General features: G+C 40.2%; 1 protein-coding gene across 4 annotated transcripts in view; it reads right to left on the reverse strand.

Moving 5' to 3' along the window:
- Nucleotides 1–19222, reverse strand: part of RBM33 (RNA binding motif protein 33) — an 86030-nt gene that overhangs the window by 39882 nt on the left and 26926 nt on the right. For all 4 annotated transcript variants that reach the window (XM_081931517.1, XM_081931515.1, XM_081931516.1 and 1 more), the window contains exons 8-13: nucleotides 17029–17249; nucleotides 15958–16234; nucleotides 14651–14709; nucleotides 3437–3587; nucleotides 1608–1939; nucleotides 17–355 (exon numbers count right to left, since the gene is read on the reverse strand). In XM_081931517.1, coding sequence (XP_081787643.1) covers nucleotides 17–355; nucleotides 1608–1939; nucleotides 3437–3587; nucleotides 14651–14709; nucleotides 15958–16234; nucleotides 17029–17249 — 1379 coding nt within the window. The remainder of the gene's footprint in view (nucleotides 1–16; nucleotides 356–1607; nucleotides 1940–3436; nucleotides 3588–14650; nucleotides 14710–15957; nucleotides 16235–17028; nucleotides 17250–19222) is intronic.

Here is a 19222-nt window from a genome sequence, read left to right on the forward strand (position 1 = left end):
TTTAAATGTCACTTACATGCCTGGCCTTTACCAGACCTTGCCGCTGCTGACACTGCATCCGATTGCTGCTCGACTGCTGCTGCTGTGCCTGCATGTGAGGTCTAAACTGGGATGGGGCGACAGAGATCAGAGGCTGGGGGGGCACTGCAAGGAGATGGTGCTGCTGCTGGTGTGGCTGGTGCTGCTGGTGTGGTTGATGCTGCTGCTGCTGGTGGTGCTGCTGGGCTGTTTGTGGATGCTGCTGATGTGGCTGCGGATGCTGCTGATGCGGCTGTGGATGCGGCTGTGGGTGGTGCTGTTGCGGCGGCTGTGGATGCTGCTGATGCTGTGGCTGCAAAGGAGGGTGCAAGGGACCCTGCACGTTTTAAAGAAAAGCATACATGAGCTGCAAACTCAAAAAAGGCCTGCTCCTAAACATTCAAGCTGTAAGTAGCTAATAGGATTTAACCAGCACTCTGTATTTCACAATTACTATAACCAGCAAAGAATACACCTTTATTAATAAGCATACCACCACCCAATTCGAGTTTAAAGTTAAGTTAGGCTAAATTAAAGTGCTGGACTGCACATAAGCATTATGTTTTGGCTGTTCCTTTTTAAAAAATAATAATGAAGAAGTCTAACTGGAGTCTGAACATTTCCTACAATTACTAAAGCACAATAGTTAAACTTTAAAGGAAGCTTAATAAATGAAAGGAATGCACGATACCAGCCATTGTGTGTTTATTAGTATCCTCAAATGAAAAACAATAGTACCAGCAGAGGGTGCTCTAACCTTTGTGGTGAGCTAATATGGCTGTTTTCTAGATGCATGCTTAATCTATTCACTGTACAGGAACTTGTTTTTAAACAATAGATTATTTTCATATTTCTTCTGGAATAAATCAATTTAGGAAACCATAGAATATTGAACAAAATGTTGCATTACAAACTTTTCTAATCTCATTAGCTGTGAACAGCCTTGCAAAAATCAAAGCAGTTTAATATCTTCACTTTGAAGCCCTATGCCAATACAAAGTTGCCACGAAACCTTGTAATTCAATTAGCACTGGGCACAGGGGGATAAATATGTTTTCATGCTTGGCACAGCAATAAAAAGGCACATTTAAATTTCATCTATATTTTGTACCATCAATTCAAACATTAAACATTCAACTCTGTGCACAGGAGAACTTCTCAAAGATTTCCACACTTCCCTGCATAAGCAACAAACGGTTTGAGGCTCTTAAGGAATAGCTAAGATGAAAAAAGTAAGCACCTGCACAAACTCACTTTATTCTTAGGCCCACAGCTAAAAAGATCAAGAGAGAGGAGGGGGTCAACTAAATGTGTTTGTTACATGCTTTAAAAGTCTCTAAAAGAGGGCAAAAGGATACTGCAAAAAACTGGACATTAATTTTCAAGCACTCATCAATATAGTTACCATACTTTTTGCAGCACTTAGGGGACGGAAGGTCAAAGTGGTGTGATCAAAGTGGTGTGAAAAGGGTGCTAGAGTAACAACTTTTGGGCAGCTTTGGAGGCATTGCACTTTTGGGAACTTAGGTTGAAGCTGTCACAATATTTCTAAATGCAGATTCCTAGGAACTCTTGCTTTCGTTTCATACCTGCATGTTGGGCTGTGTGAGAGTTGTCAAAAACGGCTGGCCTGGCACCTGCATGAACGACTGCCTGGGAGGGAGGAAAGGTCGTGCATTTGCTGCCCCAGGCTGGTTGAAGTGAAGGACTCCCACGGGGCCCTGCGGCTGAATGTTTGGCCTCACCATCCTCTCTCTGGGGAACATGTGCTGCTGCCCCTGCTGGTTAAAACCTGGTCCAGGCTGGCTGAAAGGGTGCGGGTTTTGGTTGGGAATGGGGTGGGCGCTGTTGAGGAGTGGGGGCGGTAGAGGAGGAGGAGGGCTCCGCTGCTCAAACAAGTGGTGGCTGGGAAATCTTGGCTCTGTCAGAAACAAAAACATAGTTATAAAACCAATCTCTCTATGGAGCAAACTGAACAGCCTTCCTAGTCCTCACACCCCTGCTTTAGATTAACACTCACATAGCAAGCTGAAATATTAGTTTAAACCAATGTTGCCCAACCTAGCACCCTCCAGATGTATTACAGTACAACTCCTATCAGTCCCAGCCAGCCCAGCATACAGCAGAATGGTGGGAACTTGAACCCAAAACATATGGAAGGCACCCGGGTTGGGGAAAGCCAGGTTAAATTATTGGGTCCATCTAACCCAATTTTTTCTGCACGGACTGGCAATGGCTTCTCAGGATTACATGAAAAGGTTCCTTTAGCATTATCTGCTCCTTTTTATTGGATCTGTGCCACCTTCTGCATTCAAAGCATGTGATTTGCCACTAAACGAAGATCCTTTCCTCACAAAACATTCTAGACTGCACAGATGTTACAAAAGGGGCGGGGAGAGATACATACTTTTGCTTCTTTTATCACTCTCTAAGAGCCGTAGATACCTGGGTTAGAGAGGACCACTAGGTCCCCGTAGTTCAAAACCCTTCTCCAAAACAGGAGGAACGCTCTCACCCCAATCAACCCACAGAATCCAGGTAAGTCTTGCAAGCAGAACTAGTCATGTCTTCATGGAAAATCAATAGGGGAAAGATGGCTTTGGTTGGAAGTCCTGTTGTTTTACTGAAAGCAGCCACCAGCAACAACTAACACAATTAAGGGTTGTACAATGAGTTACAATGGAAGAGAAATCCAAGTTGCGCCTGTGAAAGTTTTCATCACTTTTTCAGTTGACACCTTAGAAGTTTTCTTCTTACATATACGTTACAATAATGTATAAGCCAGTAAACATGACTATGTTAAAAATTTACAGGAGAGAATCGGGTAAGTGCTATTGTGGTACCTAATTGCTAAATCCCAAGCTCCAGATATAGGAGGATTTGCCAGCTTCAGCAATGGCCTAGAAGTGACAGATGGGAAAGTGACTGCGTATAAGTGTGACAATGGGAAATAATTAAATAATTCAATTCAAATCCAGAAACGGCAGGAGGAACCTGGTGATTCCTCATGGTTTCCGAGGACACTTTCTGGAGCCTGAAGAGGGCATTAGTGAAGGCAGAGGATGCCCCAAAGAGATTGGATAAGCAGCGGGAATTTGTTTATGCTGCTCAGCCTCCCCGCCTAACAGCTGATGGGGGGGGCAGTGCAGAAGTAACAGCCGCTTTCCTGTGTGTCTTCCGGCCTCCTGCCAGCGCCAGAGCTTCAATTCTAGTTGTGGATATTTTTGGAATACAGTATTTTCTATATGGATCGAAGAGAGCAGCAGAGAGGGTGTTTAAAGGGTGCTTAGAGGGTCTCCCCACTTTATCCAATTTCACTTTTACACACGGGGGCCCAGAACATGACCCCCATGTAAGTGGGGGGATGCCTGTAGTTAAGACAACAAGCTGCCGCTTCTGATGCTAGACAGGACACTACCTCCCATGAAGAAAGGCTCTCTATCTTGTGGAGGCGGTGGTGGCAGAGGCGGTGGTGGTCCTCTCCACTGATCCTGGAGGGAGAGTCTTGGGGCTTGATTGAAGTTGGTAGGAACAGGTCCAGGGGGATTCTGCTGAAAGTCTGGAGGACCCTGAATAATACAAGGGGACACACGGAAGACAAATGGAGGTTAAAATAATCCTGAAGCATTTCTTCTATGGCTCATTTATTAGATTAATTTTATTCTTTTATCATCCTTCCGCTCAACAGGGAGCCCAAAGCAATGTACAACATCTCTAAAATTGAGTACGTACAAAATATTACATGAAATCCTATGAAAACTTCTTACATAGCCTAACTATTGAGAATATTTATTTATTTTATAGGAAAAGATAAAAATACCTTTCGGTAATCTGTATACATTGGCAACCCTACTGAGTCATATCTTTCACTGTGGCAGTGAACATGGAACCTAAGCACAATGTCTTTACAATGAATTCAAAATGTTTTAATAATCACAGCAGCACCACAGGAATGCCATCTCTTTTCAAGCTTAGTGAAATCCATGCAATTATTGACCTTCTATCCCATTAATCCAAAAGTCTGAATGTCTACTTTAGAAAATGCTCCTGACATTTATCTCTTTAAACCATGCTATTCTTTGCTATCTATTTAGTACAACCTAAGCAACCAAAATGAAGCTACTTTAATTTTCTGGATGTCATAAATTGATTCTCTCCCCCCCCCCCCATTTCTGAAGTAAAGAAATCATATTTCCAGAATAACAGGGAATCAACATTTCACAAAGCACATAACCCTAAATACTTAAGCATCTGAAGCATTCGTTACAGACAGGATACAGAAAAAATTAACATAGATTTGCCACCCTTGGTTTCAAATAAATGCTTCAGACTGATATTCAGCTATTTCACAATCAGCAAAGGAAGGAGCCATTTAAAATTTAAGCTCAGTAATTGATTTTCCCCCTTTTGATTCTATGAACGAACATGCCATATCATCTACTAAAAAGACAAGGACCATTTATGACACAAACACCCATTAACTAAATTAGTGGGAAGTAATATTATGTTGTCACATCTCTTCTTACAGCACATCAAACAGTCAAGAGTATTCTCAACTCAGCAGTGTTTTCAGGTAAGCATCTAAAAATCAGTATTACCCACAATCAGTATGTTTCCTTACTATTACCGTACAGGCTTAAAAACAACAACGAAGATTCCTGGACAAATTTAAGGGCTGCAAGGAATAAAGTACAATTAAATCCCACTTAGTGGGGAAATTGTTCTGCATATGAGTAAGAACTGGACTTTTAGAATTATAGTGCTTAATATGTGTGCCAGCTTTTACTCTGGTTCTGCTACATTTCAAAGAGCCACGTTCTAAACTGGATGCTGCTACCATTACTGAGCTCGAAGGTGGTATCATCCCCTGCTCTGAAATCTACACTTCTGTTCCCGTGCTTAGCTGCCCTTTATAAATGTATGCATACAACTGTCCATAAATTAGTCCTGTTAGCCCAACTACAATTTTTCATTTTATGGTTGGGGGGGGGGCTACATTTTTTAGTCAACGAAACACAAACTTGAGTTGCAGAAAAACAGGCTTCTACTACCTACACACATACACAGGTCTCTCATGCGCTAATCATTTATTTACTTGCACCATTAAATCTTCTACTATCTCTTTCTGAAAACCTGAAGCACCGTATACACCACTAGGAACTCTGCAGCAGACATTAGCTACAGATGTGTTGCATTAATAGGGGGAAAATACAAGTACAGTACAATTCTGTGGACTGTGAAACATTTAAGTGGCCTTGGGTCCATGGTTATACCATGCACAATTCTACAGTCACAGTTAAGGACACCGACAAATATAATATCAAAATAGCCTACTTCTTTCAGAATCTGAACCAAAGTTCTTTGATAGATATTTAACTGCTAACGTTTTACACTCCTGTTAAATTTAGAAGTCAGAATGCTATTTTTTGTGCTCAGCAACATATGTACCACAAAGAAAACAAGCATACGGGAAACATAATAAATTCTGATATGCACAGTAGTTTCCGTGCCCTCACATAGGCAGTTTCAAAGAGCCACAAGATGCTAAAAGTAACATTCATTTGTAAGCGGATAAAATTGATCTTGATTTTTTACATGGCCTAAATCGTAACACTGCAAGAATGTGCTTTGGGATAATGCATTTTGGGCATTTGCTGCCGTTTGTTTGTCTCTTTGTTTTTTTCCCAAACCCACCAAGTAAACTGAAGAGGGTCATGGCTTTGCAGAATATATATAGTTGTGATCTTAACCAGGGAGAGAGCCAGATACTCCCCAAACTGCTGCTACCCCACCCCACTCCCATCAAAAGCACAGTCCAGCTGCACAATCCACAGGTCTGGCTTTCTGGACTAAGAGTTCAGAACATTACATTCAACAGTGTTTGCTACATGATATTCACTTAGAAAACTTTAGAGCTTGAAGGCTGCAAGCATCTTATGCTCATTTAAACAGTGGCTCATTTCAAAGCATCTGACATTTTATAGTAAAAGGATTTATAGATTTCCACACACTAGTATTTAAAAGGCCTCACTTTACTGCCTTGGGTTCCATAATGGAAAATAGCCAGGATATAAATGTAATGAAATAAATAAAAGCATAAAAAGGTAAAGGACCCTTGACAGTTAAGTCCAGTCACGAATGAATGACTCTGGGGTTGCGGCGCTCATCTCGCTTTACTGGCTGAGGGAGTCGACGTTTGTCCACAGACAGTTTTTCTGGGTCATGTGGCCAGCATGACTAAGCCGCTTCTGGTGAAACCAGAACAGCGCATAGAAACGCCGTTTACCTTCCTGCCGGAGCAGTACCTATTTATCTACTTGCACTTTGACGTGCTTTCGATCTGCTAGGTTGGCAGGAGCTGGGACCGAACAATGGGAACTCACCCTGTCACGGGGATTTGAACCTCTGACCTTCCGATTGGCAAGCTCTAGGCTTAGTGGTTTAGACCACAGCGCCACCCACATCCCAAGTAAAAGCATATACAGTCTCAGTCATCCTTAAACCGGCCCTGCAAAGTAGATTAGTTTGTCCCCATACTGTAAGTGGGTCGGCTACAACAAGATATGGTAGATTGCCTAAGGCTATGTAGTGAGTTTATGGCAGAGGCAAAGTTTGCCAGACAAATCAGACCTAGAGCTTAATCCCATAGCCACAAACTGTCTATACATAATAGCTTTCAAACCCTGAAGTTGTGAAATTAGGGCTGTCACCTTATTAGCTGATTGGTTGAGGCTTTTTAAATAGATTAAATCTGTTTATGAATGAATCAATAATTTATTGCGGACGGGAAGCACATATTTTAGTTGATACATGTAGTGATTAGAGCAGGCATCATCCCAGAAGAGGCACAAAGAAGAAGTGTGGTTTTTGTATAAATGTGAATTCTTAATAATCCGTGTGTATTGTCCAACTGATCAGGGACAACATTTCAGTCAATCAAAGAGTTTATTGTTGCTTAAGAACTGACTAGAATCTGAAGCCTTGCGTGACATTTAATAATGCCAGCCTTTGCCTATCACTAATTAGATGTTGCAAGTTATGGCTAACCAATGCCTATAAAAACGATTCATCAAGCATTGTTCAGCCATTCTTCTTTGGATATGTACTTCCATTATGCATCATATCACAGGCTGAACCAGAATGTTATTGATTACTTTTGCAAAACCTCAGCACTAGGTAACTTCTGTCTACAGTCTGTTATAGAGATCTGAATGGCTCATTGAGCATGACTTCCACATACGCAGGCAATCCTACTTTCTGAAAGAACATGAGATAAGGTTACCCTAATCCTGTCACAGAATTACACTATTTTGCTTTCCTTTTTATCCTCTCAAATATCCCCCCTAGTTAAGAAATTAACATTCTCTCTCATACAATTCTTACAGAAATTGTACTTTTACTTTTCGGCATCTCTTGTTAATTACATGATGTTATCTGTTATAATCTATTCATGAACCACAGATAACTTTGGCTACCAATAAAAGAGAAAACTTAGCATAAATTGCTTAGCACAAAGTTAATCTTATAAAGCAAGGCATAAAGAGGATCTAACAGCTATTATATGACTTATCAGCTTTCCTAAAAGGGTCACTCTATACTTTTTTTCAAAGAGACTAATTAAATACCTTAACAATGTCATTGAAACTTCACGAATCTTTCAATAAATTACACCCTGTCTCTACAACATGTTTTCATTTATTAATCTCACTTAACATGCAAAGAGGCTAGAAGAATGCCACTGACACCAAAGTAGGGATACTCTGTTAATTCTTATTAAAAATTGTATAAATGCAAAGAATCAGTGACTATAACCTATGACATGATTAAAACTATAGCTATCTGTCACAAAATGTTAATCCTCTTACTTTAGCATCCACTGGACTTTGGCTTTTCTTGGGTAAATGACCTTAGTTCAATTCAATCACCACAGGATAAGATGCACGCAGAAATGTAACATGCAGATCCCTTCAATGTATGGCTCCACACAGCCATCATGTTCTCAGAAAAACCACCATGCCCAAATGCATGGTGGCTTTGGGCTTCATGATAAGCTTAATTTTTTTAATTTACTGAGTTCTGCACCAATTAAATGCATGCAAAAAGGAAGCAGGGTCCAGTCTCTGGTTCTTATACCCAAGGGTGACTTACTGTATGTGGAGAAAGAAGTATTTTAAAGTAGGTGAAATTCTAGATTGCTTTTTGGGATGACAAGCATTCCCATCTCTGGAGGGGAAATGACTAAAACCAATCACCTTCAGAGATGCCATCTGAAGATTTGGCGCATGGAGTCACTAATATTTAGATGAATTTGAGCTCTGTCTTTCCACACAAACTGAATCAGGGGAGGTTGTACAAGTGCTGGATTCTGGAGGCAGTGATGCGCTGGAGAAAGCCTAATAAACTGAGGCTGAATCCTAACAAGACTGTGGGTAAGATGGCTTTGGGGTCTTAGAAGACCCAAAACCGAGATGGAGGGAAGTCAACCGTTATTTGTTGTTAATTAATGTTTGTCTTCTGGTTTGTTCATGTGTTTTGTTTTGGTTGATGTTGTCTTTTTTCTTTGGTGTGTGTTGTTTGTTTTTGTTTTTTTGTGGTTTGGTTATAGAAAATGAATAAAAAGAAGTTAAAAAAAAAAAGAATACCTGGGGCCCAGTATACCTGAAGGAGCGTCTCCACACCCATCGTTCTGCCCGGATGCTGAGGCCAAGGGCCTTTTGGCGGTTCCCTCATTGCGAGAAGCAAAGCTACAGGGAACCAGGCAGAGGGCCTTCTCGGTAGTGGCACCCGCCCTGTGGAACGCCCTCCCATCAGATGTCAAAGCGATAAACAACTACCTGACATTCAGAAGACATCTTAAGGCAGCCCTGTTCAGGGAAGTTTTAATGTGTGGCATCTTAGTATATTTTTGGTCTCTGTGGAAGCCGCCCAGAGTGGCTGGGGAAACCATTTGTTACCCGGAGCAGTAAAATGGGAACACATTACACTAATCCTGAGCACACTGCAGTGTTGGTACTAATGCACAAAGCTTCATACCCTTCATGAGTATGGCCTGTGAGGGGCGACAATCCATCAGGCAAGGCCTCCTTCCACCTGCTCTACCCTCGTCTCTGCTTCTCAATTTGTATTGTATTATTTTATGTACTGTGGCTTGCCATTGTTTTATTGACTATAGTTTAGAAATTATTTATTGTAACTGTTGAGTGGATTTCTGTTTAACTTCTATATGTTGTTATTATTTAATACTATTCTAATGTTTGTTGAATATTACTTTTTTGATGTAGGTTGCCAAGTTTTATTATCATATTTTTGTATTGTATTAGATTGCTATAAAATGTACATTTTTTGTTTCTTTAGCTTGTAAACCGCCTTGAGCATTGTAAGATAGAAAGACGGTATACAAATTTAAAAAAACAAAAAACTATATGGCCCGGGGGAAACTACATGAAGCTAGGCCTCCCCCAATGGCTAGTTGTCCCCAATATTGTTTTACTTCTGTGAGAGATTAAGACCTGTTTTTGCAAGCCTTTGGAGTATAGTATGAGAGGCCCTACTGTATATTACTGTTATACGGTACTGTACATTGTATTTTATTGTAGAGTTGTGGTTTTAACTTGGAGGAGGTGAGTATAAGGAGGTTAAAAAACTGGAACTGGCTATAACTTTTAAAATTATTACAATGCAATAATAAATGAAGAATTAACACTTCAGCTATGTATTTTTAAGAAATGTTTCTGAAGTTGGGCACTTTTTTGTGTTGCGTTAAAGGAATACTGTTAGCCATTCTGGGCTCGTGTGATAGGAAGAAATAAAATATTAATACCAGCACACATTTTTGCTGGAACTGTGCATCTGGGGAAATGGAAAGATTATATATTAGGCCTCAATAGAATTTGAAACCAGGGGGTTTTTTTTGGATGGTGGAAGGGAACAAGAGAACAGAAAATATACTTCTATTCAGAATTCACCAAGCACAATGTTGTGTCTCTTCTTTTGTTTCCAGCACTTCTTACTCATAAGGTATATTACTTCCAAATATGGAGGCTCTCAGGGCAAATATCCACTAAAAGATATCCTACATAAATTTGTATTCTTTTTTAAAGGCATCTTATAGCAATAATAGTGGTAGTAGCAGTAGTAGTCGTGGTAATGCTTCCTGTTTCACTGTACAAGAAATTTGTACATGAATCATTACCCTTAGTAGTTTAGGGTCCTGCACTGTTCCTGCTTAAATTCTATTTAAAACACACACACACAAAAATCCACAAGCTAAACATGCCTGTTCACAACATCCTGTTCCATACTGAACTACATGTTTCCTCAGATCATTAGCAAACATTCCTGCATACTGAAAGCAAAGATCCCCCCCCCCCGCAAAAAAAAATGCATGGTATATTACGGGATCTTGATCATCAGGGACCCCTGATATATTCCTGGGGAGGTTTATAATCCACCCCCAGCTCCTGACTATTTTAGACGCACTGTAGATTGAAGGGCAAAAGTGAGGTCACATTTATTTCAACACTTCTGTAGCATAGCGCTTTTGTGAATTCTGATGTTCTGGGATTTGTTTTTGTGTGTGTGTTTGTAACGGTTGCATCTGTCACGTGAAAGAGTGGACAACTGTTAATTCAGCTTCATTTTACCGTTTGTAAGATCAATAAACTGTGGAAAAAACACAACAAGGGAAAGGGTTGCTTCATTTTAGAAGTCTTCTTTGCCGCTCTTGTTTAATAGCTGTTACCATCATATTTAGCTTCTGCTGCTCCTCCTGCAGATGGGAATTCACTGATATGATTAAATTTGATGGTATGATAATGTATGGTAATAGTGATTAATCAGAAGCCCACTAGCAAATGGAGGGTGTTTGTTATTATGTCACCTGCATTTTAAATTGCATTTTCCCTCTGCCAGCCTGACACTGTTTGACAGCGTATAGAGTGGGGGGGGGGTTGGAAATCTTGCACTACATCTGCTTGCTACTACTTATAGATTTGATAAGAGAAAACACTCATCACTCTGTCACTATTGTAAGTGTTGCAATTATAGGGCTGCGCAGACGAGTTGTGAAAATGGCAAGTCCTCATAAGGAAAGCTTGCCAGTAGATGCTGAGGAAGCTCAGTTGCACATCTGTAGGGGCTATAATAGGAGAGAAATGTAAATTGATTCAGCAGTCTCATTCAAACATGATTTGCATGAAATGCTGTATAAAGCTCTATCCAAGAAATGTCAATCATGACCACCTGATACCTTGTATCATGTTAAAAAGAAAACAAAATGCTTTCCAGACTATGTGGGATTCGCCACCGCTGCTGCACAGTAATAGAGTGAAAATTTCATTTACTGCTGCTCTTCTAACAGCACCGCCATAGCAAAAGCACAATCACTGTTGCAGTAGCGCAGAAGGGGTGTTCCCCCCCAATGCCATTTGATATCTAACGTCTAAACAAATATTATTGCTACAATCACATAATCCGTAATCTCTCAAATGCTCAAAATAATGTCGGTCACAAGACACTCTTGAAAATGTACTTATTATAAAGACCTATTCACAAATGATATTTTATCGGAACATCTGTATGTGTAAAACAGCACCCCCCAATCCTGTACTCTCCAGATGTTTTGTACTGCAACTCTCATCCACCCCAGTCAACACAGCTGCATACTGAGCCAAATACAGGCTTGGCTCTTGGCTTCTATAATGTGTGGAAAAGGTTCTTAGACAACTGAAAAAGCAAGCCCCTCAACCACTAGAATGAATGATTTATTAATTCTGTGGTCTTTCCCAAGAGGAATTTATCTTGATCAACCATTTCTAAAGGGGCTAGGGAGGAACATACTGCTAGTCATTTTGGATAAGGTCAAGAACTTCTTGTTTTATTATACTACAAGAATTAAAGGTGACATAGAAGAAAAAACCCTAATTTAAACAACTATGTAAACATATGCTTATATAATGTAACGAAGAGACACATATGTGGCACTGGGAATGCAAACATGTAAAAAACAAAACAGTATTGAAATATGAACAATTTACATAATTTCTGTGAGTTGCAGTAACTTGGGCTTTCTAAAATTTTCTAAATGCACTGAAAGGAGTTAGTGTCAGAACTGTGCTCATAGAGTTTGAAAGAAACTTCTACCAGTCTGAAGCACACTTCCAATTGGCTGGCCACTATGACATGTTATCCAAAATTACCGTAACAGATCATTGTTATGGACCCAATTCAGGAGATCATCTAAGCTGCAGAAGAAATCCTCTAAGCTATGTCCTGAGGCTCCCTTTCTGTGGAATGAAGAAGGAAAGCTTCTACTCTCATTTTTGAAGAAGAACTGCAATTCTGTATTATGTATGAATTCAGGGAGCTGTTATTTATTCTAACGAAAGACGGTCCACAAACCGGGTGGGACGGGACTACAATTTCATGAGAGAAGCATGGAATCCTGACTTCCAAACTAGTAAGCTATTTGCTACTAGAATTCAATCCATAATTGACTGGCTACAGAAAGGCAGGACTTTTTTTCTACTTTTCTTCAGTTTAGGCTCAGTAATGATGCTGTTTTACTCCTCCCTCTCCCCTCAACTTCTGGCAGCAGGGCATGGCAGGAATAGCAAAATGGCAGCCTACAGATTAAGGCTGGCCTCTCAAGCACCTTCTGGCCTCCAAAGGACCTACCAAATGTGTGATTAAACAACACATTCTACTAGTTTTACAATGTCACCTGCAATCTGGAAAACCAAAAATCACCATATCACCAGCCTGACGTTTCAGGAGATCTTTCAGGAACTACATTCGTTCCGCAGCACTTGTTTCCTCTCAGTAACATCGTATCAGCAAAGCTCATGTGCTCTGCATCTGAATACCCTACAAGGCAATGCCAACTCAATTATAGAACTGGATCGTCTATGGGTCACTGTTTGCACCTCTGAACAAAATACGAGCAGCAACCGAGAATATGGACTAGTCATCCTTGGTCCCCCACAATAATTTATTCTATAGGCATTATCCAGTTCATCTAATAATGGCTACACATATATTATACTCTTTTTTTAAAAAAAAAAAACTTTCAAGTTTTGTTGACTGGCATTATCTACAACTTGAGTGTTTTTCAGAATGAAATGTGACTGATGTGTAACAGCTATCAAGTTCCTATTTCAAATGAGCAGTTGCTCTATGAAAACCTTGCCTTAGTTTGGTAAAAAGTAAGGCTGTCTCATTCCTCATATGCATCCATTTTCTGTAAAATTAGATGAATGAAAATACTTCAACCACAGGATTCAAAGCATTTTTGGCATGATGTAATACAGGTTTATGCAGTAATTGCAATGACTATTAGAAATCTCTCAGAGAAAAAACAGAGACAGTAATTGATTATGTAAGGAAAAATAATCATCCTATTAAAAGACCATGGATGGTAGAAATCCACTCTCACATTTTGAAGCGTACATTTTCTACGTGCAACTAATTTTTTGTCTTAGAATCTACGGTCAAGCAGACAGGCTGTGTGTATATTAACAATTATTTTATAGCTAGTTTTCCTAAAGCTTCTTTAACTATTCAAAGGGAACTTGAAACACGTGGTCCTTCCACAGTCTGGAATACCCATCTGGGAATTTAAGAGCATAGAATCAACAATACACAACTGACACCCAGCAAGATCTCTCCCTACCATCATAACCAGGAAAGATTGTGCAAATGCAGTACAGCAGGCAGGGATGTACTGGGCGAATCAATAAACTGACTTCCTGGCATTATGTGAATGGCTGGTTCTTGGATCCATTAATTAGTAGCCAGTCAATTCAGGATGGAGTAGCAGTCCCCATGAAAGAAGAGGTGTGCAGTCTAGGGATACTCCAAGATACCAAGCCATCACTGGAGGCCCAAGTGGTCACAGTGGTGAGTGAGCTTCAGCTATTGCACTACCTTCAACCATTCTTGGATCAGGACAACCTTGATACTATAGCCCACATTATTCAGTAATCCAAACTGGTTGGATTATCAATGTGCTCTACATGGGGATATCCCTGAAAATGGCAAGGAATGGCAAGGTGGGATTATATGACATTGATCCTGAGGAGTAAGAAGAAGAACTGATGTCAGAGAAGTAAATCAATCAAGGAGAAAGAGAAAGTGTATTTTAGAAGCCAAAAAATAAGAAAAGAATTAGCCAGTGTCAACTCAACATGTGCTATTAAATGCTTAAAATAAGTACAAAACTAGTACAGAGATCTTTATATTTTCCAAGCACAACACATTTTAATTATTTTTTATTAAATTAACATTAAATTAGACCTTTTTATTAAATTAGCATTCCTCCTATTTGTATTGAAAAAGACTGTAATGAACAGGAAAGTCGTTTTTTAAAAAAAAAAATCATTGCGCTTTTCTGTTTTAACACTCCCCATTGGAGAGAGTGGCTCGACAATTTTACAATTAAACAAAATTAATTCTGCTCTCAGAAATTCATTGATCTTAAGCTTCTAACAAACATTTTCTACTGCACAGATCATTGTCAATATTTACAAAACCTTAAAATTATATTTCACTGGCACCGCTTTTATTTGCCATATTAATATTTCTTTGCAAATGTATGCTTATCCATATCAGAGGAGAAAAAACAGCTGCTACTCACAGGAAATCTCTGGGGTCCTACAGCAGGTCTTGGCTGGTTTGGGACTGGCAGCAAGGGCACTAAAAACAAGGAGCACACCTTTTAAATCAATTTGTTTTAGCCAAGACTCTAGGCCATTTTTATAAGCAGTCATATTCATAGACAGCTGCTTCCCCGTTCTTCCAAATAGCTGCAGGCAGGAAAAATTTACTAAGAGCATTCAACAGGGCAATTGGGATTCAGCTAGCAAAGGCAACACACGAATTTTGTACAATTAAACAATATATATGTGAATGATCAATTATAAAGTTAACTTGTCATGTTGGTTCTGAAGTAGGTGTTACCCAACGACTGGACTCAAAAGATCACAAATAAAACAAATTGGTACTACTTCCAGGTATCAGGTACAGTCATATCTCTGGTTGCAAACGTGATCCGTGCAGGAGGCACGTTCGCAACCCACAGCGTTTGTAGCCTGAAGCACCACGTCTGTGCATGCGTGTGACACAATTCAGAGCTTCTGCACATGCGCGTGACGTCATTTTGTGCTTCTGTGCATGTGCGAGCACCAAAACCTGGTCCGCAACCCGAAAACGCACAACCCACAGCATTCGTAACCCGAGGTATGACTGTATTCAAAGAATCTAGATGATTTTGTAGTTCAAATACTGGAATGAATGGAAGGAGTGAAGCATGCTGACATTTTAAAGTCAGCATTCAATACACACACACTTGCTGGACTTGCCTGAATTAAAAATGTTTTCATTTAATGGAAATATTCTCTATACGCTGGCAGTAAACAACAAGGCAGTACAGTTGTACCCTGGATCTTGAACGCCTTGGCTCCCGAACAAACCGGCTCCCAAATGATCGAAACCCGGAAGTGAGTGTTCCAATTTTCGAGCTTTCTTTTGGAAGTCGAACATCCGACGGGGCCTCTGATTGGCTGCAGGAGCTTCCTTCCTGCAGCCAATCAGAAGCCACGCTTTAGTTTTGGAAGTCAATCAAACTTCAAGAACGGATTCCAATCAACTTTCAAGGTACGACTGTATATATATATGTCTGACTAGACAACTTTCCCCTACTTCAGCAATACCCCAACCCTTTCATACAAGCACACCTCTGCATAAATGAAGGCAGTAAAACAGCAGTACATGCAGAATAATCACAGAATTTTATTCTGTGAACCACCCTGAGACCCCCGGGTATAGGGCAGTATATAAATTATCATCATCATCACATGTGAATTGTACTTATAGAACTGGAGGGGGCTGCTCCAGGACAAAATTATAGGCTGTTTATAGTGTTGCTTTCTGACAAAATCTCACCTTGCACAGGTGTTACTACAGTTCCTTTGAAGTGTGGGTTTATATGTATGTTTTTTGGCTGCTGAGATGTCACTGGAGGAGGATTCATCAGCATTCTTGGTGCTTCTAGCTGGGGTGGCATATGCATCCCTTGAGGCGGAGGTGGTGTATGAAGCTGAGGGGGAATGGGTAACAGACCCTGCAACTGTTGCTGCTGCTGCTGCTGCTGTTGTTGCTGCTGCTGCTGGAAGAGATTCCTAATGGGCTGTTGATGACGAAACATCCTTTCCGAATGTGTCTAAAAAGAAATCACAGAAAATCACGTTTGCTCGAAATTGTAATCACCTTAAAAAAACAAAACAAGAGGCATCCCCTGAGACTACTGACTACACTCTCCTGGAAGTTTGATATCCACAGGCTTATGAGCCATGATAGCTGACTACACTCCTGGAAGTTTGATATTCACAGGCTTATGAGCCATGGAAGTTTGATATTCACAGGCTTATGAGCCATGGAAGTTTGATATTCACAGGCTTATGAGCCATGATAGCTAGATGGAAACTCCATGTACACAGGAAGCCCAATGTGTGGGGAGGGAGAGGCACCAGCAGGAGACAAGCTCTACTTAGCAGCTTCTCAGAAAGTGGAGGCTTTCAGAATCATGATTATTGTAGCTGCCAGTTCCATTTCTTTACGTTCTCCCACCAGAATGCTACTACTGCAAACATACAGCAGCTTTCTGCACTACATGGGAGCCTCACTGGAAACTCAGCAAAGTTAAAAGCAGTTTCTGACATTGGTCCTTGGCTACTCCTAAAATAGCTCCCCCCCCCAAAAGAACTTGGGGCACAGGATCTCTCAGAAACCACAGGATGGGGCAGTGGAGGAACCATGCTCATGTATATGCTCTGCCAACAGTGGCTTGGACTTGTGTAGGGGCAGGCACAAACGAAGGTGCTTGCATTCCCATCAATAAATGAACTATTGAATTCAACCTTAAGCAGCTTATTGCAGTCAGTGTTTTCAAAACAATTTTGCTTAAATAACTAAAATTCACCAACCCTGACCACCATAATCATTGCGTTTGGATACCGTAACAGATGTCTGGGTCGACAGCAACGCAGGCCTGTGATCCTTCATTCTTCCCCTTTCATTGTTGTCTCTTCTTTGTTCTCCCATCCCACGACACATTAAAGGCCCTCCTCTCCTTCCTCCTCCTCCTCCTCCTCTTCTTGAGCCATAACGCCCCTGCTTCATTTGCCTTTCCCTCTCTTCAAATTCAAATAACGCTGCTTTGGCTTCTGCAGAAAGTTCTATCAGATGAAAGAAGGGGGCGCTTTTAGATATTTACCAGGAGGATTAAAAGGACTAATGAAGTAATAAAATTTTTTCCCTGCAGCCACAACAAAATTGCACAGCCACCCATCACCCTGATTATAGGGCACACACATTACTTTTACCAGATCTTTTTAATTTGCAAATAGAAATGCATCCTTGCGTTTATCAAGAAAGAAATGTTTTATTCTTCCAAGAGTGGCTTACAGCTATTGAATTTCTTAAAGCAGATTTCCACCAACATCTCAAATCAGATTGCAACTAAATTTGTTTTTTGGAATATAAGCACGTGCGTGTCAGTTTGTTGCTCTTTCAAGATCCATCTGTGAAACTACTTTTATTTTTCCTGTCTCTCACAATAACCTTAATGTGGCATACTATAGATAGCAAAGGTTCTACAGCTATTATCTGATCAGATTTCATTAAACATATCAATAACAGGTGGGCTTTAAGCAATAAGGAAACAACAGACTTAAAGAATAGGTTGGAAAATGAGTATAAATAAAATGCATGAAGATGTATAGTTGAAATGGATCTTATAATTGATTCCACTGCAACTTCCTGGATCAACATCAGTAACCACCACCTCTATTTCTTTAGATTTAGATATCAATACAAGGTTTCCCTTTCAGTTGAAGCAAATCTCAATAAATTCAATCAGAACTGCCTTAGCAGAAAGTCAAGCATTTGCTTTTCTTCATTTTCCCAGGCAAAAGGGTTGTGGGGTGACCAAATGCATACCTTTAAGATGCAAATCTCTGCAAGCAGTTTTAAATAACACACAAAATGTGTGTTACACACATAGCATAACCATAGTATGCTTCCATTTTAGTTCCTAGGTGTTGAAAGCAGCCCTATACATGGTCTGCAGGACATCTCCAGCAGAAAGGAGCTCTACAACTGTATAGAGAAACAATTTCTCTGGTTCCTCGGCAGAAGCTAGAAGAAAAGTCAAACATCTAATCCGCAATAGATGGTAGAGGACAAACCTGAGCCTCAAGCTGTGGACATGATTTGATAGAACTAACACAGCTCCCTTGCCTGCCTGCAATTTCTTGTTGCTTATGGCTGCCTGACAAGTGTTTATAAGGCCTGAAGGAAAGTGAGGCCACCGCCTTGCTGAAGGTCTGGGTCTGGCCAGTGTCTGGATGGGGGAACTACACATATAGCTCGATGCATTCCATTACAGACAAAAGGCAGGATATAAATGTAAGAAAATTAATTAATTAAATGCAAGGCTTTGCTAGTGCTATTTGAGCAAGTTAAATGCCTCAGTTTTACCACCATGGAGGAAAATACTTTTCCCCTCATTTGAGGAAAAAAATAATTCAACTTACTTCAAGCATGCCTTTTTCTATAATCACAATAAAGGTTCCATTACATAGCAGACTGCAATGGAGCTCACGGCTTAATTTTTAATTTCATTTTGAATTTGTTACTTAAGGCAACAGATTCAGAAATATATTTGGGGCTGTTAAATAAAGCAAAGCCTGGGCAATACTAATGCTCAGCTTCTAAACTCTCAATGCTCATTCCAACACTCACACAAATGCTTAGAGGTTTTCTATTGAGTAAGCAGTATATTAATTTTGTTAAATGCATATAAATAAAAATGGAGTTTGGCTATGGAACTCACAACTCTGTACTTCTCATACCTGAAAGCTTTTCCCTTTCGTTTTTTGTAGGAGGAAGGGGGCTTGACACCACAATTAATTGCTTCGTGAAAGCTTGCTTTATGCAACCAAACTGAAGGAATCTGGTATTTACAACTGTGCTGTACAAGCACACTGACAACCTTGTTAGGCAGTTCTATTACTTTTGTCTTTTGTACTTTACAGCCTTGACAAAGGAGCACAAAATGCTCCAAATGACACTCTCGACTCTGATCCTGTCCCACAAAATCAGAAAAGCAGGTTTTCCAATTTTAAGAGCAAGAAGGGTGTGCAGCTGA

The sequence above is a fragment of the Podarcis melisellensis genome (genome assembly GCF_964234715.1).
Source record: "Podarcis melisellensis genome assembly, chromosome: 12".
Lineage (NCBI taxonomy): Eukaryota > Metazoa > Chordata > Lepidosauria > Squamata > Lacertidae > Podarcis > Podarcis melisellensis.